The 21,619-nt window shown below is 51.6% G+C and overlaps 1 protein-coding gene and 5 non-coding genes across 7 annotated transcripts; all 6 read left to right on the forward strand.

Annotated features, from left to right (window-relative positions):
* Positions 1–11,239: 11,239 nt before the first annotated feature.
* RPL3 (ribosomal protein L3) lies at positions 11,240–18,472 on the forward strand. 2 transcript variants are annotated; one of them, XM_060164906.1, is made up of 10 exons: positions 11,240–11,307; positions 12,793–12,985; positions 13,788–13,956; positions 14,517–14,652; positions 15,696–15,882; positions 16,386–16,546; positions 17,080–17,181; positions 17,598–17,693; positions 18,032–18,151; positions 18,372–18,472. In XM_060164906.1, exons 1-10 carry the CDS (start codon positions 11,305–11,307, stop codon positions 18,414–18,416), a joined length of 1,212 nt encoding a protein of 403 aa, XP_060020889.1. In that variant the 5' UTR covers positions 11,240–11,304; the 3' UTR covers positions 18,417–18,472. The 2 variants fall into 2 exon arrangements, with proteins under 2 accessions (XP_060020889.1, XP_060020890.1); XM_060164907.1 differs by lacking the exon at positions 11,240–11,307 and adding an exon at positions 11,322–11,447.
* Positions 11,791–11,855, forward strand: LOC132530099 (small nucleolar RNA SNORD43). The gene has a single exon (XR_009543657.1). It is a non-coding gene; the product is annotated as a small nucleolar RNA SNORD43 (small nucleolar RNA).
* Positions 14,462–14,516, forward strand: LOC132530126 (small nucleolar RNA U82P). The gene has a single exon (XR_009543683.1). It is a non-coding gene; the product is annotated as a small nucleolar RNA U82P (small nucleolar RNA).
* Positions 15,942–16,035, forward strand: LOC132530120 (small nucleolar RNA U83B). Its single transcript, XR_009543678.1, has one exon. It is a non-coding gene; the product is annotated as a small nucleolar RNA U83B (small nucleolar RNA).
* On the forward strand, positions 17,382–17,475 carry LOC132530118 (small nucleolar RNA U83B). The gene has a single exon (XR_009543677.1). It is a non-coding gene; the product is annotated as a small nucleolar RNA U83B (small nucleolar RNA).
* Positions 18,473–21,100: 2,628 nt separating the features above from the next.
* On the forward strand, positions 21,101–21,230 carry LOC132530107 (small nucleolar RNA SNORA2/SNORA34 family). The gene has a single exon (XR_009543665.1). It is a non-coding gene; the product is annotated as a small nucleolar RNA SNORA2/SNORA34 family (small nucleolar RNA).
* The last annotated feature ends 389 nt before the right edge of the window (positions 21,231–21,619 follow it).

A 21,619-nucleotide genomic window follows, 5' to 3' on the forward strand; every position in this document is an offset into this window, starting at 1 on the left:
CCACAACTAAGACCTGGTGCAACCATCCAAATAAATAAATATTTAAAAAAAAAAAAAAAAGAAACTACAATTTGTTGTGCTGACATTCAGCCTGGGACTCAGAATTTCTAAAACCTCCCTGGGTGATTCTAATGTTTAGCCAATGCTGAAGAATCTCTGCTTTACTCTGTCCCTGAAACCCCTCTCCACCTTTGCCAGCTGTGGGACCCTCAACCACTCTGAGCCTCAGGAATGGGCTGTAAAATGGGTATAATTAATAAGATGTACTTAGGGCCTTGCTATTTAAAGTGTGTACCATGGACCAGCAGCCTCGGAATCCCAATCCTCCTGAATCGGAACCCACATTCTAACAAGCTGCCTGATTTGTTTGCATATTAAAGTTTGAAAAGCACTGTTTCAGGAGATTTTGAAGAATCACTGAGATAGTGAATATTATAATTATATAATGAATTATATGTAACGAGTATAACAGAATCTGGTAACAGGCATTCCTTATGTGTTCGTTGAATGAATAAATGACCCCTTGATTTAGATGTGATTGTTCTCATTTTACAGCTGAGGAAACAATGGTTTAGTTGGCTATTAGGTTAGCTGGTCGAATTAGTAAAATGCTGGGGGCGATGAGCATGGTGTTTGGGGGATGGCAAAAAGGGAAGTTTCCAGAGACTTGAAGGCCAGGACACACCACTACACTTTTTGTTAGAGAGACCCAGGATGTCCAAGCTTGAGGCTCCACTGACAATACTTACATATCCCCAAAACAAACAGGCTCACCATTGCATTTACCCACAAATATTTATGCAGCCCTGCTCTGTGCTTGCTGCTGGACAAAACAGAAAATAGCCCCATCTCTGAAGAAGCTGATAAGATAGAATCCACAATGCAGGATAAGATCTCAGAAGGGGGAACTTCCCTGGTGGCGCACTGGTTAAGAATCCGCCTGCCAATGCAGGGGACAAGGGTTTGAGCCCTGGTCCGGGAAGACCCACATGCCCGGAGCAACTAAGCCCGTGCGCCACAACTACTGAGCCTGCACTCTAGAGCCCGTGAGCCACAACTACTGAACCTGCGTGCCTAGAACCTGTGCTCCGAAACAAGAGAAGACACCGCAATGAGAAGCCTGCGCACCGCAAAGAAGAGTAGCCCCCACTCGCCGCAACTAGAGAAAGCCCCCCCGCCGCGTGCAGCGACGAAGACCTAACGCAGCCAAAAATAAAAATAAAATTAAAACAAAAAAGATCTGAGGAAGGGAGAGAGGCCAGTTTATAAGATCAGGTGACTGAGGAAGGCTCCCGAAGAGATAACATACAAGATAAGATGTGAAGAGTATAGGAATATTTAAAGATTTTTGGAATAAACAAAAGAGGTCACTGGCTATCCTTTTAAGGACAAGCTGGAGCCTCAGAGATTATCTAGTTCTTTGTAGTTTAAAGGTTCTTCTTTGCCCTTAAACTATTTTGCATCTCTGTACACTGTAGACAAAGGATAGCAATGCACATAATCCTTATCTGTACACATGCAAATAAATCCTGTCCAGTGGAAGGACACTCCCACCCCCACCAGTGGAAAAAGCCAGTTTTATGTCTATTTGTAAATTCATTTCAACATTTCTTTGCTCCATATAACTACGTGGCTCTGTGTTCTCCTTTGAACCATTTGCAGCATCTGCCTGGTTTCCTCGTTAATTAATGAGCTAAATAAAAATCTTTCACATATGTTCCTTTTATATCTGTACAAGTGTCGTGATTTTATCATCTTTTACAATTTATGCTTTAACAAGAATAGAAGTCAGCCCATGTTCCGGGCAGGAAGAGAAGCAGGTCCAAAGACTCTGCTGCGGGGAGGGCTGCATGTGGAAGCGGGGAGGTCAGCATGAGGGGAAACCCTGGGACCAAGGGATGTGCTGGGACCCAGCTGGCAGTCCCCAGAGGCCTCATATGGAAAGCCACTGGAGGTCTTAATCAGTGGAAAAATGGTCTGATTCTCAGTATAATACCTACCTAGCTACTGAGTGGAGAACGGCTTGAAGGGGCAGGAGGGGGACCAAGAGGATGCACCCGTAGATTGGTTCAGCAATCCAGGTGGGAGGTGACCGTGACCTGGACTTGGTGAATTGAGGGTTGAGTATCTGCTGAACCACAAACAAATGGGGATGGCACAGGCGAAAGTCTACAAGCGGACACTGCATCTGATTTCTTTTCTTTCTTTTTTTAATATTTATTTATTTTTATTTTTGGCTGTGTGGACTCTCTAGTTGTGGCACATGGCTTAGCTGCCCTGAGGGATGTGGGATCTTAGTTCCCCAACCAGGGATTGAACCCGCGTCCTCTGCGTTGGGAGGTGGATTCTTAACCACTGGACCACCAGGGAAGTCCTGCATCTGATTTCATTCATAGAATAAATGCTCTAGGCCTTTAGCAGGGAACTCAGCAGAGCCCATCTACATGACACCTGAGCAGGAGGTGAAGGCTTGCGGTTGAAGGTGTGAGCTCTGCTGTATGATCTCAGGAAGTTACTTAATTCTTTTGAGACAATTTCCTTAACTATAAAATGGAGACATGAAAGAGTGCTTTCCTCAAAGGGTTGATTGGATGATCCGATGAAATAAAAGACTGTTCTGTCCTCAGTAAATGGCAGCTAGTATCATTTCCCCAAGAATAATAAATGCCTCAAGAACATTAAAATAACCTCTGCGTTGGTATACTGCCGCAAATATTTTTGGACCTTAGGTATAGAGTTGAGATACAAGGTAAGGACCTGTATTAGTCTCCTGTGGCTGCGGTAAGAACTCACCAAAAACTCGGTGGCTTAAAACAACAGAAACTCACTCTGCCACAGTTCTGGAAACAGGAAGTCTGAAATCAGGTGTCGGCAGGGTTCGTTCCTCCTGGGGCTGAGGGTAAAACTGTTTCATGCCTCTCTCCTAGCTTCCGGTGGCTATTGGCAACCCTTGGCATTCCTTGGCTAATCTGCTTCCCGCTTCACATGGCCTTCTCTTCTGTGTTTCTCCTCCCTTTAGCTTCTCTTATAAACACACGTGTCATTGGGTCCCCATCCTAATCCAGGATGATCTAATCTCAAGATCCTTAGTTCAAAGTGTCCTTTGCAAAGATCCTTTTCCCAAATAAGGCCACACTCACAGGTTCTAGATAGACATATCTTTGGGGGAACACCATTCAACCAACTAGAAGACGCATATTTATTTATTTTTTCATAGAGTGAACCAGTTCCTCCAACTCTATCTGCTAAATAGCTCCTGCTCTCCCCACTGGTTTGTGATGTCACCTTTTCCATGTACCAAGTTCCCATTTGTAGCCAGCTTATGTCTGGGCTCTGCATTCTGCTCCACTCATCTGCCTGTTTTTTTCTGCCACATTGTTTTTACTACTGTGATTTCATACTATGTCTTAATATTTGGTAGAGCACGTCTCCTACCTTGGCTCCATTTTTTTTTAAATGCTTTAAAATTTTAAGGACCTTGACTTTCCATATACATCTTAGAATCACTTTATGAGTCCTCTCCGCCCTCAAATACCTTGAGTTTTTTTGTTTGTTTGTTTGTTTGTAGTACGCGGACCTCTCACTATTGTGGCCTCTCCCGTTGCGGAGCACAGGCTCCGGATGCACAGGCTCAGCGGCCATGGCTCACGGGCCCAGCCGCTCCACGGCATGTGGGATCTTCCCGGACCGGGGCACGAACCCGTGTCCCCTGCATCGGCAGGAGGACTCCCAACCACTGCGCCACCAGGGAAGCCTCCCTTGAGATTTTGGTTGGAATCCTAATGACTTTATAGATTAGTTTGGAGACAGTTGACTTTTTTAAGACATTAGGCCAGTTCACCCGTAAATTGATTATGTCCCTCTTTATTCGGGTCTCCTTTTTATGTCCTTTAATAGAATCTAAGTGTTCTCCGAGGAGGCCTTGTACGCTCTGTTAGGATACCTGAGGGGGAAGAGCACTCTGTAACTTACAAGTGGTTCCATTTTATATACCTCTTCTCCCTGGAGGCTTATTATCCACATTTTACAGAGAAGGAAACTGAGGCCCAGGAAATTCCCCAGGGACACATAGAAGTGACAGAGCTGAGACCAGGTCTCCTAGCCCAGGCCCTGCTATGCAATGTGGCTTGCATACTGGTTACCACCCACCCTTGCCCCCAGCCCAGCAAAGGCTTGGGTAGACAGATCTGATGCCATTCAATCTCTTCTTGACAAAGCAAGTCATGGACATACCAGAGGCTGGCTCACACTTGGTCATTTATTTTAAGATCTGCACGAAGAGACACATGGCGTAGATATACAGAAGAACGATGAGAATACAGGTCGTCTTGACTTGTCGTGCGAGGGCCTGCTTGGATGAAGACCTGAAGGCTATCTTGCTTGTACTATTGCTCTGGAAACGGGTGCTAATAGGCACCTTACTGGCCCCCAGTCTGCAGCCTCCCTCTCCCTCACTGGCATCCTTGTCCCCAGCCACTAGGCACAGGCTGATGGAGGCTGGCGTGAACCCACCTCAGGGTGGCCAGGTCAGGTCCAGGGAAGTGCTGGCTAAAAGGGATGGTGGTCGCTGGTGGTCGCTGGTGACCGCATCCAGGTCTTTGGAGGGTGCCCCGCACAGCCCGGCCACTGCCCTGCAGGGCCTAAGCCACCGGTCCCATGATCACCCACAGCCTGTCCTGGCAGCGGAGCAGCAGGGACACTGCCACCTGCTGCAGCACAGCCCTCAGCAGCAACTCCAAGGCCTTGCAGTTCTCATGGTGGAAGTCGACCAGGCTATAGTAGGCCCACTGGGCCACAGAGAGCAGGGCTGGGGGCTCCCACCGCAAGTGCCACTGGGGCCACAGGACGCATCAGTGTGGCGAGCAGCTGAGGGCCTAGCCCTGCATGCCAGCAGCTGCCGCAGGCCTGCTGGATGGGCAGCAGCACATCCACACACAGCTTCCAGGCCAGGACAAGCCCCCCAGTCAGCTGCAGACTCCTGCCGCATGGGATGCAGAGGCCCAGCATGGAAACAGAAGGGCAGTGAGAAGCCATGTTTGCCATGGTTGCCTGCAGCCCCAGCAGGGCTCCATAGAATTTCACCAGGCCCGGCCCACACAGGAGCAGAAGCTGCCAGGTGCCTCTGGCCAGCCGACTGCCTTTCTGAGGGGCATCCCCTCGGCAGCTGGCGGTGGAGGAGCAGGGAGGGGGGCCTTCATGACCCAGAGGCTCTGTGCCCAGCCTCCTGCTCCAGGGGCAAGGGGCTGCACTCATGCCACAAGCTCACATTAACTGAGCCCCTGGCCCAAATGCCCTGTCATCTGAGCCAGGTGGCTTTGCGACAATCAATGACAGCACAAAAGATCAGGATGTGAGCTCTTGTCAAAGAGGGAGCTGGGCTTCCCTGGTGGTGCAGTGGTTAAGAACCGGCCTGCCAATGCAGGGGACATGGGTTTGAGCCCTGGTCCGGGAAGATCCCACATGCTGTGGAGCAATTAAGCCTGTGTGCCACAACTACTGAGCCTGTGCTCTAGAGCCGCGAGCCACAACTACTGAGCTCGCGTGCCACAACTACTGAAGCCCGCGCACCTAGAGCCCGTGCTCTGCAGCAAGAGAAGCCACCGCAATGCAAAGCCCACACACCACGAGGAAGAATAGCCCCTGCTCACCACAACTAGAGAAAGCCCGCGCGCAGCAACGAAGACCCAACGCAGCCAAAAATAAAATAAATTTAAAAAAAAAAGAGAGAGCGTTATTGCTTCAATGGGCAAGGGAGGCAGCCTTGGAAACTGTGATGTTCTAGTTCATGCGCACATCGCGAAATGTGAGCCCGAGCCTTCTCTAGGCTAGGACCTGCAATCTCTGTCGCCACAAAGCTTCCCGTCCAGCAAGAGGGATGGACATTGAAACGCCCTCGTGACGAAACTGCATCACTCGTGCTTCCCCATTCTTTTGTTTTTGGCCACACCATGTGGCTTGCAAGATCCTAGTTCCTGACAAGGGATTGAACCTGGGATGAACCTGGTGCTTTCATATGCCGTGGCAGTGAAAGCGCCAACTCCTAACCGCCAACTCCTAACCGCTGGACCACCGGGGAATTCCCCCATGCTTCCCCATTCTGCTCCTCAAGCCCCCTAACTTCTGCCGAGTTTAGTCCATGTCTCTGGTTTTCCCTGGCAGCAGAGAACATCTGCCCTTCAGGGATGTGAGCAAAACCTTGGACCCTTTTCCATTCCTTACTAGAAGTTCCATTTTGAAAAACAGTATCGATGGGGGACCATTTGTAAACAAATTAATCCATTTCTTTCCAGACTCCGGATTTTACCTTTGGATTAAACCAGCAATCCGGGATCGGGTAACCCAACCCCCTTGTTTTGGCCTTTTGTAAAGAGCTCGCACACATGGGCTTGGTGAGTCACCCTGATTTCACTGGTCCACATCAAATATGCTCAACCATTGTGTGTTCGCTGTGGGGTGATAGTTCAGGGTGTCATTAGCTGCATCCCACTTTGGCTCCTTTAGGAGAACCCCATCTCTCCAGAGAAATTTCTTTCAAGCCTTATTTTAGGCACAGTGGTTCCTTTGGCCACTGGTTTGTTTTTATCATGTGGATATTGTGAATCATGTTACTAATCATATTTACCTTTCTTATTTAGCTGGACAGAGGCTTGAAACCTAATGGGAGGACTACTCTAGTGCAAACAAGAGTTCTATAATGTTTGTTTTGGGTGTGATCGTGAAACCGGGGCCCTGTGGGGCTCCCAGGCACGGAGGCCTTTTTGTCCCCCCATTTCTTTTTTTTTTTTTTTTTTTCGGTACGCGGGCCTCTCACTGTTGTGGCCTCTCCCGTTGCGGAGCACAGGCTCTGGCTGCGCAGGCTCAGTGGCCATGGCTCGCGGGCCCAGCCGCTCCGCGGCATGTGGGATCTTCCCGGACCGGGGCACGAACCCATGTCCTCTGCATCGGCAGGCAGACTCTCAACCACTGCGCCACCAGGGAAGCCCTGTCCCCCCATTTCTTGTAGGCAAGACTGCAGCCTTCCTGACCTGAGTTCCAAAGGGCAGATTCGAACAGTTGCTAATCAAGGGAGGAGCAGCCGAGAAACCACCTGAGGCAAGATTAAAGGGACCAGGGACTTCCTGGTGGTCCAGCGGTTAAGACTCCGTCCTCTCAATGCAGGGGGCCCGGCTCTGATCTCTGGTCAGGGAACTAGATCCCACACGCCAGCCGCGACGAAGACCCCACGTGCAGCAACTAAGAACCCCACCCTGGGTTGGGACACATAGATTTCGAGGGCAGGAGCCCTCTGTGTCCCCTTTTGCCTGGCAAAGCAATAAAGCTATTCTTTTCTGCTTCACCCATAACTGTCTCCAAGATTCGACTCGGCATGGGTGTACAGAGAGGCTGAGCTTTCGGCATCAATCCCTCTCTGGCTTCATCTTATTTCCCTTCACTCACGTCCTTACTTTTTTTTTTTCTTTTAAATAGACTTTTCCTTTTTTTTTTTTTTTTTTTGCGGTACGCGGGCTTCTCACTGCTGTGGCCTCTCCCGTTGCGGAGCACAGGCTCCGGACGCGCAGGCCCAGCGGCCATGGCTCACGGGCCCAGCCGCTCCGCGGCATGTGGGATCCTCCCGGACCGTGGCACGAACCCGCGTCCCCTGCATCGGCAGGTGGACTCTCAACCACTGCGCCACCAGGGAAGCCCTAGACTTTTCCTTTTTAAATAATTTTTTAATATATTTTTAAAATTTTTGGCTGCGTTGGGTCTTCGTTTCTGCGCGTGGACTTTCTCTAGTTGCGGCGAGCGGGGGCTACTCTTCGTTGCGGTGCGCGGGATTCTCATTGCGGTGGATTCTCTTGTTGCGGAGCATGGGCTCTAGGCGCGCCGGCTTCAGTAGTTGTGGCTCGCGGGCTTTAGAGCACAGGCTCAGAAGTTGTGGTGCACGGGCTTCGTTGCTCCTAGGTATGTGGGATCTTCCCAGACCAGGGATCGAACCAGCGTCCTCTGCATTGGCAGGCGGATTCCTAACCACTGTACCACCAGGGAAGTCCCTTATTTTTTTCTTGTTGATTTGCATACACCTCACTCTGTAGTCTTAGACATGTTCTTGGAAGAAGGAAAGATACAGTTAACCCCATAACTGAATCCAAACCTACATATATAAATTAATCTATCCTTTCTAAAAGTAATGTTATCTATCCAATATTCCAAAACGGATATCCTGACTCCTGCCATCTCTGCTTCCTCTCCCTGCCCCCACCCACAATGACTCATACAAATAGTCTCCAGATCCTGCTATCCTAAATATCTCCTGATTCTGCTCCTTCATGTCTACCCTCAGTGTCCTTTTCCAGGTCACCCACCTGACAGCTTCCATAGAGTAGTGAAAGCCCTTCTACCTTATTCTCACCTGTAGTTGGTCCTTTAATGTCATTCTTAGGCAGAGTAGGCTCAGTACACATTTGCTGAGTGAATGAATGAATCCCTCATTTGACAGATGGGGAAATAAGGCCCAAGGCAATAACCCAGTGAGCTATGTGCACAACTGGCAGGACTGTGCAGGTCTGTTGATACTCTTTTCTCTGACTGGAAAGAGGGAATTCCTTTTAGGGGGAATGGTTTGTCCAGGACCTTTGGTAACATTGTTTGTTAAATCTTTTTCAACCCTCATCACAATTTTAAACAGTCTTATTTGGTCTGCAATGGTAGCTGTCTTGTTCTCTTACAAATTTCCACAGACTGGTGCAGTACCTGGCACAGAGCAGGCCTTTAGGAAGAATTTCTTATTGAGTGAATGAGTGACTCAGGACCCCAGAGCTCCTTTTCCAGTGAAAGGGCTACTGAACCCTGAGTCTGATGTCATGAAAACCCAACCTAGACTCAGTCAGACTTGAGCTCTGTCCTTTATTAATTGCATGACTTTTGCCAAATTATTTCCTCTTGGCCTGAACTTAGTTTTCTGTGTCATGTGGGCCATAATTCCTTGTCTGCAATTCTGAAATGAAAAAACTTTTTTTTAATTGAAGTATAGTTGATTTACAGTGTTGTGTCAGCTTCTGGTGTATAGCAAAATGACTCAGTTATATCTTTTTCATTACGGTTTATTACAGGATATTGAATATAGTTCCCTGTGCTATACAGTAGCACCTTGTTTGTCTATTTTATGTATAGTAGTTTGTATCTGCTAATCCCAAACGCCAAATCCATCCCTCCCCCTTTCCTCTTTGGTAACTGTAAGTTTGTTTTCTATGTCTGTGAATCTGTTTCTGTTTTGTAAATAAGTTCAACTGTATCATATTTTAGATTCCACATATAAGTGATATCACACGGTATTGGTCTTTCTCTTTCTGACTTACTTCACTCAGTATGATAATCTCTAGGTCAATCCATGTTGCTGTAAATGGCATTAAGAAAAATCTTCTTAAGTCATTTGGTGGCAAAAACCAAACTAACCTGAATTTTTTTTTTTTTTTTTGCGGTACTCGGGCCTCTCACTGTTGTGGCCTCTCCCGTTGCGGAGCACAGGCTCCGGACGCGCAGGCTCAGCGGCCATGGCTCACGGCCCCAGCCGCTCCACGGCATGTGGGATCTTCCCGGACCGGGGCACGAACCTGTGTTCCCTGCATCGGGAGGCGGACTCTCAACCACTGCACCACCAGGGAAGCCCTAACCTGAATTTTTTAGGTAACTAAGTTAGCCTTTAACTGTGAGGCTATTCATACTTATCCCACTCCATGTGAATATTCACGTTTCTTAGAAGAATTAACGTGTTTCATTCAACAGCTTAGGGATGATTATATAATATATAGTATGTGCACCATATTGCATGGTATTATCTAAAGCATGAAGAATGCTGAATCTGGATACATATCTGGCCCCAAAGATTTCCAGTAAGGGGCTGAGGATTGTCAGAACTGCCCCTGGGGGATGGCGCGAGGGTTACATGAGAGAATGTTTTTTTGTATGTTTGTTTGTTCTGTTTTTTTGCGGTACGCGGGCCTCTCACTGTTGTGGCCTCTCCCGTTGCGAAGCACAGGCTCCGGACGCGCAGGCTCAGCGGCCATGGCTCACGGGCCCAGCCGATCCGCGGCATGTGGGATCTTCCCGGACCGGGGCACGAACCCGCGTCCCCTGCATTGGCAGGACTCTCAACCACTGCGCCACCAGGGAAGCCCGAGAGAATGTTTTTTAACAATGGTGTGAGCAATGGTCAGTCCCAGAATCCAAGAACAGGACGGGGTAGGATGGATGTGGAAGGTGGTGATCTATGAAAAAGTGTGTGTATTCGCCTGCAGCGAAGAGGCTGGAGTAGCTAGTTAGGGCAGCTTCTTGGCTGGCAGGCTCAGAAGTTAAGGCTTAATCCACGGGAAACAACAAGGGTTGGGGGTGGGCGTGGGCAGGGTCATGGGAAGTAACAAAAAGGGATTTGATTCTTAGAAAGATTTGGAGGGGCAAGCCTGGCGGCAGGGAGAGCCGCTAGGAGCCGCCTAGGACCTAGGTGACCCCGAGCCCAAGCAGACATCAGCAAGGGCGATTCATGCAGAGTCTGGGAAGCAGGGAGGGCCAGGGTCCGTGAGGCCGGGCAGCTGGACCCATGACCCTAGACGGTGAGGTGGTTCCGTCGCCTAAGACCTTCAGAACCAAGCACGGGCCCCCCCAGCCAGATTCTCGGAGGAATAGCCGAGATGGAGCTTGAGGGAGGGGGACCCGAAATCAGGAAGCATTAAAGACAAGCTGGTACCGGGAAGCGGCTCTGGGTTGGGAGCCAGGAAACCAGGGTTCCTGTCTTTCCTGTCCAACTTCGAGCTGGTGGAAGCGGTGCGACTCGTCCCACTTCTATGTGCCTGCAAAATGGCAACAACGCTGTGTGGGACGGAAGCGGGATACCACGTGGGAAAGCGCCTTGGAACTGAAGCCCCAACAGGGTTACTCAATTCCAAAGGTTTCATATGAAACCTGCATTTCATATGAAAAGAACCGACGTAGCCATTTTCCTTCACCGTAACAGCCGTTTCATCAAATTTAGCTGCTGCCCAACGCCTCAGGACAACTCTCTGCCGGCGAGTCCGAGGCTTTTCACTAAGTTTGAACTCAGCCACTCGCCGTAGAGCCTCTAAGTCCCGCCTACGAAATTGACGTCCCGGTCGGAACGTAAGCAAGGAGAGGACGAGCGTGGGTGGAAACGGCACCCAGTACCCGCCCCCCGACCCGACGTCTGCCGCGGGCGCGCGCTCGCACGCCGGAAGGGGCGGAGCCAGACTGGAATTTATATATCGCGCGCCGAGAGTCGAACGATCTCTACTGGCAGCATCCGACGGCAGTATGGTAAGGGACGTTATGGCGGACTTCTACTTGTCTGTCGCGGCGGCATGAGTGAATCCGCGGCACATCCCCGCCATCTCGCCTCACCCGGTGCCGGGGTTCTGCTCTAGGAGCATGGGGCACTCAGCAGAATCCGCAGTCAGGTGTATTTTCTGAAAATGTCCGAGGCCTGAGGTTGGCTTTGGGCCTGCCGGTCGGCTGGCGAGAGGCCTTGCCACGGGAGCTGGGTTGGGCGGCCCAGGCCCGACAATCTTCAAGCCATGGATTATTCCTAGATCTCGGCCTCAGCATTCGAGATCCGAGTCATGAGCACTTTGGCCAGGAGGACCTTGGGTGGGAGCGTTTGGCACTGTTGTGAAAGTGGGAGGTGCAGAAATCCAGGCCGCAGGCGGCAGGGGAGGCTTTGTGTATGGGTTGTTGAATCCTCATTCTGAAACGTCTGGGACGGTTGGTACAACTCCTTGGGCCTCTAGAGTTATCAGAAACCAGAGATGATGAACTTATTGACGGGCGGACAGAGACTTGCGTGCTGATTGTCATGTTCTGATTTGGTTCTTTCGAGTTCTAGTGGCCTCCAGTTGCCAGTTAGCTCCCGTTGGGAGCATGAGGAACCTTTACTACCATTACCTGCCACCCAGCCGTTTGACCAGGAGTCCCTATCGTGGACAGAATGTTTATTGGAGTACAGTTGCTTTACAATGTTGTGTTTCTGCTGCACCACAACGTGAATCAGCTATACGTATACGTATATCCCCATATTCCCTCCCTCTTGCGTCTCCCTCCCGCCCTCCCTATCCCATCCTAGGTCGTCACACAGCACCGAGCTGATCTCCCCGTGCTATGCAGCAGCTTCCCACCAGCCGTCCATTTTACATTTGGTAGTGTGTGTATGTCCATGCTACTCTCACTTCGTCCCAGCTTCTCCCCACCCCCGTGTCGTCAAGTCTGTTCTCTACGTCTGCGTCTTTATTCCTGCCCTGCCACTAGGTTCATCAGTACTGTCTTTTCAGATTCCATAGACGTGTGTTGGCATACGGTATTTTTCTTTTTCTGACTTCATTCTGTATGACAGACTCTAGGTCCATCCACCTCATTACAAATAACTCAGTTTCGTTCCTTATGGCTGAGTAACATTCCATTGTATATACATGCGTGGTCAGAATCTTAACTGACTCGCACATAAGGCTGCTTGTTAAGCGATTTTTAATGCCATTACCTGGTGTGCCTTTGTCCTCTACAGGAAAAGGTGGGGGGTTCATGTTCTTTAAATTATAGGGTGAGGGTTTGAGATGCATGTTTAACTTATTTGGCTGAATAATGCCTTTTAGATGTGTGATCCCGAAAAAAGTAAAGCCAGCGCAGAAGCCTGTGACCTGGGTTCCTGGTGTGGGTCCAGCATTGCTGGGAATCTTAGACCCTAGGCCTCTGGGGATGAAGAGGTGTGAGCTACTTAGAAGGTGCTAACGTTGATCGATCATCTTCTCCTAGTCTCACAGGAAGTTCTCCGCTCCCAGGCACGGGTCCCTGGGCTTTCTGCCTCGGAAGCGCAGCAGCCGGCACCGCGGGAAGGTGAAGAGCTTCCCCAAGGATGACTCTTGCAAGCCCGTGCACCTCACAGCCTTCCTCGGCTACAAGGCTGGCATGACCCACATTGTGAGGGAGGTCGATAGACCAGGCTCCAGTAAGTACATGCTGCATCTTCCTAGCTGATGGGAGGGTAGGAGTTGGTGGGAACTGACTAGATGGGGCCAAGCTCTCAGGAGAGCAGGCTTTGGAGAGATCAACAGAACCTCTAGATATCACAATGGAAATGTATTTTAGGATCGATTAATGCTTCCCGGGTTCAGGTGGCTGGCAGTGCTTGAATTAGGCAGAGGGATGCAATGGTGTAGGGGAGCGTGATGGGGAAATCTGTCAAGAGCTGCAGCACAGAGAAGTCTGCTAACATGGGAGGTGGCAACCACTGAGGGTTAAATAGAGACTCCACTCACATTTTAGTGGCAGCCCTGAACTGTGAGCCTCACCTGAACGCCTGAATACTACCCATGTTCCTGGGTTGTGAAGCTCGAAGTAGAAAAGGGGCTAAGTAGAACACGGTGCTGGTGATTGAAACACAGTAAATAGACAGTTAAAATGGTCTATGCTGAGGAATTACTATCTCACTATACTTAGTACTCTTGTATTTTCTAGGTAATAAGGAGTTTGTCTCTGGAGATGGTTATGATAAACCACCGAAATCAGGCTGTTACTTGGCTGCATAGGGTCCAGATAGTTTTGTGCTGAAAAGGTCAATGCACACAGACTGAGCATTCAGCAGTGAGGGAGTTTGGGCTGCGGTGCAGACTTGCCCACAAACCTTCCTGTCATCTGAAGCAACTTGCTTTGCTGGCCTGGAAGGGTACGCGACATTTTTCCAAAAGACAGCCCTCCTGCCGGGTACTTGAGGCAGCCCACTCAGGTCTAACTGCCTGCTTCGTCTGCAGAGGTGAACAAGAAGGAAGTTGTGGAGGCTGTGACCATCGTGGAGACGCCGCCCATGGTCATTGTGGGCATTGTGGGCTACGTGGAAACACCTCGAGGCCTCCGGACCTTTAAGACCATCTTTGCTGAGCATATCAGTGATGAATGCAAAAGGCGCTTCTATAAGAACTGGTAAGGGAGCCCGATGCCGCCCTCGCCCTGGGTTAGGCTGGCCAGGAGGGCCAGGGCCTCAGCTCCATAGCCGGGGTGGGAGGAGCTGCTCTGGTGTCAGGTTTAGTTGCAGAACAGAGCAGAACAATTCTTTGCTGCGCTGGGAGCAGCATCTTGAGACATTTCCTTCAGTGCTCACCTTAGTGGGTGCTACCTGGAGTCAGTTCAGTATTTCCTGAGTTGCTGGCAAGTGTTGAGTCTACTTAGAAGCTGAGGGATAGCAATAATGCCCCCAGACCCCACTAGCCCCGGTGTGTGGTCTGGTTAATGGATAACCTGGAGCAAGAACTTGTGTGTCTGAATGTATGTGACTTGCATCATTAATCTTGTGGACCTCTGCTCAGCTCCGCTCGGCTCTGCCCGATGAGCTCCATCCAGGCTCCGCTTGCCGGTGGAAAGGGCTCCCTAGAAGCCGGCAATGAGCCCTGTCCCCACACGGTGCCCGTGTCTTCCGCTCACCCCTTGGAGGGTGATGAAGACTGGCACCTGGCCCCCTCCCCAACTCTGCTCTGCTCCTGAAGGCATAAATCTAAGAAGAAGGCCTTCACCAAATACTGCAAGAAGTGGCAGGATGTAGACGGCAAGAAGCAGCTGGAGAGGGACTTCAGCAGCATGAAGAAGTACTGCCAGGTCATCCGAGTCATTGCCCACACCCAGGTGAGCGCCCACTGCTTATTGTCAATGGAGGTGATGACCTACATGACCACCTGTGGCCTTTGGGGGACTCAGTTACCTTCTGAGTTGATCCTCAGCTCACACTGGTTTTGTGTCAAGCCTCAGGATTTTAGGGATGGTAAGACTTCGAGGTTCTTATACTTATTTCCTGGAGGAGGAAGGGGTTGTTAAAAGCAACACAGTCCAGCCAGTGCCCTGCCTTGAGGCCTGGGTTCCTGGGGCCATATCAAGGACAGTTGTCTGCTTGAGAAGGCATCCAGGTCTCCTCACATAGGGTTGGGTTTTTTGTTGCCAGCAGAGGGCACTGTGTCCCCGATGGTTCTTAATTAGGAAAAACCACATCCCATTTTAGGAGAACTGGTTGAAGGAACCGGTGAGTCATAACTAACGTTGTCTAGCCCCTAACTGAAAATAGTGTTGAGATGCTGGCTGTTTGCACTTCAGACTTGACATGTGAGCTGAATTAGCTCTTGGTTGTCTGGGTAGGAATGGGTGCCGCCTTTGTTCAGTCTGGGCGATTATCCTGGGTGTATACCCATGATTCTAAGTGATCAGTAGTCCTGTGTGGTTAGTGGCGACCAGATTACCATAGATTTGTGGTGTGTGACCATTACTGAAGACGGGTCAGTAGGATAACACTGGACAGCTCTAAAATCTGTTTAGATTCATTCCCTAATCACAGCTTGTACTCTCACAGTGTTCTCCTGCTCCCAAAATAAGTGGCTTACTGATAGTTAACAGAGCAAGGTAGATGGCCAGGGTAAACCAGGGCAGGTACCCCAAGGGAACTGGCCAAAAGGACAGCAGGAACATTGGGCTGGTTGGTCCCGGGGTCTGGTTAAATCAGCCTGTCTTAAGGTGGGCCTGGTGTGTCTGTCAAGGATCAGCTTATTCTGACCTGATTCAGGCACCAGAATTGAAAGGGGAATGGTACCCAGTGGGGAGTCGTAACACTGGAAAGCAAAACTGTTGCCTCTCGTGCCCAGCCTGAGTTCCTCTCACCTTGAAGCATCTGTTCCTTTTAGATGCGCCTGCTTCCTCTACGCCAGAAGAAGGCCCACCTCATGGAGATCCAGGTGAACGGAGGCACTGTGGCCGAAAAACTGGACTGGGCCCGAGAGAGGCTGGAGCAGCAGGTCCCTGTGAACCAGGTGTTTGGGCAGGATGAGATGATTGATGTCATTGGAGTGACCAAGGGCAAAGGCTACAAAGGTGAGCTTCGCAGTGGCCCACGTTGCTGTGGCTAACCTGGGAGAGGGGTGGCGGGCCCAGCTGTTCCGCGATGAGGCCCTGGAATGAGTGCTGGGTGCGGCGCCCGAGTCAGGCTGCGGAAGTACTCCTCGCTGCCTGCCTTCTGAGGACAGTGCTGCGGTCAGGTGGCTGGGGTAGCATGTGGGACCGGGCATGACATACATACGCTTTGAGCACACTGCAAAACGCGCTGGGGGCTTCCTGAATGCTCTCAAATGAGCATGATCACGTGCTAGTAGGGCTGATTTTCCAAGGCCTGTTCTTTGCTGATTATAACTCAAGGGTTGTGTCTCAGCTGGTATTCAAGCTTGCATGGAGATAGAAGAAGGGAGAGGACATGGCAATCATGTTGCATTGCATGTTCTGTGGACAGAGTACCACAAACTCAAGTTGGGCATTCATAGCAAGAAAGGGCCAATGGCATGGGTGCCAGGCACCCCAGTAATAGCATGTGTCTATTCCAGGGGTCACCAGCCGTTGGCACACCAAGAAGCTGCCCCGTAAGACCCACCGAGGGCTGCGAAAGGTTGCCTGTATTGGGGCGTGGCATCCCGCACGGGTGGCCTTCTCTGTGGCTCGGGCCGGGCAGAAAGGCTACCATCACCGCACCGAGATCAACAAGAAGGTGAGGTGCCCAAGGGGGTCCTGTGGAGACTTTAACCCTAGGAGGGCAATATCGGGAATTGGGGTTTCCAGTCCCCGTCACCATCGGTCCATTTGTGGCGGAGCACCCCGTGGACTTAGTTGCTCGTGTCTGGTGGCACAGTTCTGACTCTCGGGTGTCATGGTAGTAAAGTGCCATCCTTGAACGTGGTTCTTTCTGGTGCAGCTGACCCTTGGCGGGGCTGAGGACGTGAGCTTTGTCTCCCCTCTCCTGTTCCATAGTGTTTGGAGAAGCCTCATCCATTGTCTCACTGGATGGCATTGTTTTCGGTTCAGGCCCAGCCACCTTTTCTTTGCTCAAAGCCTGGGACGCCCCCTCACTAGGGCCGAGGTCATAGCTGCTTTCCCAGAGCCCTTTGTAGGCTAGCCCACCCCCAAGATGGATCATTTGTCCCTAATGGCTGTCCTTGCGTCCAGCCAGCTCCAGAGGCCTCTGAGCTGTCTCTCCGACCAGTTTTCTTGTTCTCAAGTATTTATGCTCATGTCCTCCTTCAGATCTACAAGATTGGCCAGGGCTACCTCATCAAGGATGGCAAACTGATCAAGAACAATGCCTCTACTGATTACGATCTGTCTGACAAGAGCATCAACCCTCTGGTGAGTAATGGGAGCTGTCCATGCAAAGCCTCAGGTATCTGGTCTGGGGGGGATTTCCGGTTCCAGGCCTCCCCTATGGGGCTGGGGCCATTTTTACAGCCAGTTAACTGGACCCCTGTACAGCATCCAGCTGTCTGTGCACCCTTTGTCATTGGTGGGGGGGGGGAGACTGGCTCGTGAGGAGTGGGGTGGCAGGCCCAGCTGTTCAGTGATGATGCCCTGGAATGAGCGCTGGGTGCGGCGCCCGAGTCAGACTGCGGAAGTATTCCTCGCTGCCTTCCTTCTGAGAACAGCTCTGGTCAGGTGGTGGGACCACCAGGACCTGCGGGGGCGGGGGGTGTTGTGTGCGCGGTCAGACCTGTCTCCAGCCCCATACTTGATCTGTGCTGACCTTTGATGGCCTTGCTCCGTCCCAGGGTGGCTTTGTCCACTACGGTGAAGTGACCAATGACTTTGTCATGCTCAAAGGCTGCGTGGTGGGAACCAAGAAGCGCGTGCTCACCCTTCGCAAGGTGAGGCTGGAGGAGGGGGTGTTGAGCTCTGTTTCGGGGTTGGGAGGGAAGGGGGGGTAGGGATGCTACTCCTGACTTTGAAGGCCCGGGAGGAGGGAATTCCGTGTCTGGCCTGGCCCGGCTGTTTGCTTTTGTTCTTAATTGTATTCTCATCCGCCTGGTGGCAGGAGGAAGCCCCTTGGTAGTGGCTGGATGGTGGTGTTTGGGTTGGGTGGGTGTCCTGATTCCAGGACTGATTTAGATGGAGTTGACCTCTGCCCTCTTAAGATGAGGGACCTGTGAACAAAGATGGTACAGAGAAAGGCGTGGCTCTGTACCCTTGCTCTCTTGGTCCACAGTCCTTGCTGGTGCAGACCAAACGGCGGGCCCTGGAGAAGATCGACCTCAAGTTTATTGACACCACCTCCAAATTTGGCCATGGCCGCTTCCAGACTGTGGAGGAGAAGAAAGCATTCATGGTGAGCACCTACCTCTCTGCCCTCAGGCTGGGGTGGGGGTGGCTTTCAGCTGCTGTCTCCTGTCAGCCTGCCCATCTGGTGCTGATGCAGAGGGGGCCACCTTGTGCCTGTGTGTGCCCCGGGCTGTGGAGACCAGCCCGGAATCGGATGGCACTGCGGTTGGCGGTTATTCTTAACTGCCTTCTATCTCTAACCTTGCCTGCTGCATTTCTCTCCACAGGGACCACTTAAGAAGGACCGAATTGCAAAGGAAGAAGGGGCCTAACGTCAGAACAGATTATACGGCTGGTAGAATCTCAATAAAGTTATTTTCCAGTGACATCCATCTGCCTGTACTTCACCTTCCCGGTCCTGGCTGCCTCCCTCGGCCCTCATGCTCCCAGGGGCGTGCTGTCCCCCCAACCTCTTTGGTTGCCCCTTTCCCCTGCCACTTGCCGGGCCGCCCCATGCTTGGAGGAGACTAGGTGAAGCGGGGGTCGAGAGCCAGCCAGCCTGGTCTGCCCTGCACTGTATGGCCAGCCTGGGGAGTGAGCTCTGTGTGAAATGTTTGTCACAGGGCGAGGAAGCTGGGGCTCTGCTGTAGAAGTTGTGTCTGCAGCTTGGAAGGAGGCAGTGAGGATCTGGTGTTGCTGTTGCCCATGGGCAGGGCAGGCAGGGCAGGGCAGGACCTGGCTCTCTGCTGAGTGCAGGTACCTAATTTAGTCACTAGTCCATGCAGCAGGGGTTCCAGTTAGGGCTTGTGGAGGTTCTTCTGTAGCCAGCGGCAGAGTTCTGGCCATGGGAGAGGGTGTCGTGTCGAAGCCCTGAACGGCACCTGGGACTCCGGGAAACACTGGAATGCTTGCTTTGAGGAAAGCCCTGGTGATTAACCAGGACTTCATTAAAACAGGTGAGAATGTGGACCGGCAGAGGTCGAGTGCCTTGACCAGACTCACCTGGCTGGGTGAGGTCATTGAACCCCAATTTCCATTCTGGTCTAGGTCTGCTTTGGTAACTTGGCTCAGCCCCCGGTCCCGTGCCGACCATGTTGTGCACCTGCATCATGTAGGCTGGTAAGAGCTTGGCTGCTAGAGCCCAGCACCCAGTCCTGTGATGTCTGGCCCACCCTTTGGTGGGGTGACTGAACCCCAGTCCAGCCCCTGGCGTTCCAGGTGTACAAAATGCCCCCGCTTATCCCCCTTCCGGCCGCAGCTGCTCCCCACGTCACATCTGCCCGTGTGGTGTGTGTGCCTCAGCCCCACCTACGTGGAGGGCAGAGAGCACAGCTGCAGCAGCGCCGACGGCCCTGCCCGGTCTGCTGGCAGACAGCTGGTTGCCCACCAGTTAATCACTTGGGTTCTGGCATCTTCTGAGCCTTAGTTTCCTCTTCAAAAGGGAGGGGTAGTGATAGCTGGGGTTAGATGGAGGTCCCATACTTATGGTGCTGTCTCAAGATGACTGGAGGTGGCCGAGTTGAACCTCTGGTTCCCAATGAGCATGGTATCCCCATGACTCGCGTGAGGCCCTAAGATGTCCAGTCAAGGCACAGAGGAGGTTGCAGGAATTACATGTGGGCCCTGAGGCAGAGGCTGGCTGAGGTCTGGAGGGGCTGAGCAAGAGCCCTTGGCGCGGGACCCCTCCCCAACGTCTGTCTGCCCACTTCTCTGGAGTCCCTTCTGACCTCTGTGGGGCAGTGGGCCTCAAAGCCAACTTCTGGGCCAATTTGCCACCCTGTGCAGCACCCGTTGCTCAGGATCCAGGCCTCGACTGGCCAGAGCTGCATTTCAGGCTGGAGCCACCAGGGGGCGAGAGTGGGCAGCACCCAGTTGGGGCAGCCCTGCAGGAGGACCTCTGGGCTTTGTGGGGAGCGCAGAATCCCTTCCCCAACCGGGGTCTCTTCAGATGCCCCATAATCCTGGGAGTCAAGCCCACAGCCAGAGGGGGTCAGGACCTGCCTCAAGGCCACCAGGCACCTGCGGCAGAGCCAGGCGTGGGAGCTGGGCTCCTGGTCTTTGGGTTCTATTCACTGGGGAACTTCAGTCATATCCTGGGGAGGGTGCTGAGCTGGGCAGTGGCCCCACAGCGTCCCCTCGCTCATCCTGGTTGCTCTTGGCCTCTTAGCCTGTGGGCCTCCCCAGACCCTTAGGCCAGCCCTGGAGCCCAGCTGCCCACCCAGCCCAGGTACGAAAGGCTGCTGGTTTGAGCCGTCCTGGCTGGGCCTCACTCCCTTTCAGGACTCGGCCCAGTTGTAGGTACGGCCAGGATGACTCGGGACGTGGGTCCAGAGAACAGGTTGAGGGTGTGCACATGTGCCTCCAACAGCACAGGTAGAGCACACGCTCACGTCCCCACACATGTGACATGTGCGCAAAGAGCCTTTTCAGGGGCAGGCTTGCTTGACAAGGGCTGAGCCCTTATCTGTTGACCATCCCCGCGCCCTGCCCCTGGCCAGTGAGTGCTTTGAGGCACACCCAAGGTCACAGATCTGAGCCTCAGCCTCATCTGGGTGGTGACTGGCCACCTCAGAGGTGGTGGTTATGGGACCCAGTGTGGAAGACAGCCCCAGCGCGTGCACAGAATGCCTGGAACTAGTCAGGACGAGTAATTGGGCTTCCAGGGGCAGCGGGAACCTCAGCCACGTGTGTGGGATCAGCTTCATTCTCAAGAAACCTGAGCGCCCGCGGTGGACAGAGCACTCCTCCAGGTGCTGGGGAAGCAGTGCTGAACTCGAAGGTCTATCTCTCAAGGAGCTTTTATTCTAGTTGGGGAGGGCAGACAGGAGACACAGGCAAACAAGACAGTTTCAGAAGTGATGAGGGACTTCCCTGGCGGTCCAGTGGTTAAGACTGCTCTTCCACTGCAGGGGGTGTGGGTTCGATCCCTGAAGATCCCACATGCCCTGTGGCCTAAAGTAAGAAAGAAAGCATTTGTCTGCTAAGATAATATTTGGGTAATACAAATGATAACGCTTTCGCCCTGAATTAAGGCCAGCAGTTTGCTGAAGCTTTTGGTTTTAAGCAGGAGCGTAAAGTTCCTGTGGTCTGTTGGCCATTTCAGAACTTTATGCATGAAATGGTTAATTCATTAGAAAGAAACATCTGAGTCATTGGTGATAGATGTGGGTCAGAATTTAGAGATCCCTGATTTAACTTTCTTCATTAGAATTACATTACTGTTAAGTCTAGTTACTACAAAAGTTGCTGTGGATCCAAAAACAGAATGATTCTGAACTGAGCTTTCTTTGAATATTATCCTTTTGTATGGTCAGGGCCCTGATTTGTATATTTTAGACTTCATTCAAATTGGAAACTTAGTAAATATAAGTTTGGGGCTGTAAAGCTTTTTGAGTTGTATATTGGATTGTGAAAGTGCATCTGTATTATGGACATTGAGAAAGTTACTTTCATAGTAAATGCACTTTATTTTTTACTTAAAAAAAAAAAAAGATTTTTTTTTGCCCACGCTGCATGGCTTGCGGGATATTGGTTC

Source organism: Lagenorhynchus albirostris, chromosome 11 (genome assembly GCF_949774975.1).
Source record: "Lagenorhynchus albirostris chromosome 11, mLagAlb1.1, whole genome shotgun sequence".
Classification (NCBI taxonomy): domain Eukaryota; kingdom Metazoa; phylum Chordata; class Mammalia; order Artiodactyla; family Delphinidae; genus Lagenorhynchus; species Lagenorhynchus albirostris.

What these genes read in the sequence shown, in the direction of transcription:
- RPL3 (XM_060164906.1), top strand. An exon ending in AGGCGCTTCTATAAGAACTG is followed by an intron (nt 13,957 to 14,516) that starts GTAAGGGAGCCC and finishes CTGCTCCTGAAG; the next exon opens with GCATAAATCTAAGAAGAAGG. An exon ending in GCGTGCTCACCCTTCGCAAG is followed by an intron (nt 17,694 to 18,031) that starts GTGAGGCTGGAG and finishes CTTGGTCCACAG; the next exon opens with TCCTTGCTGGTGCAGACCAA.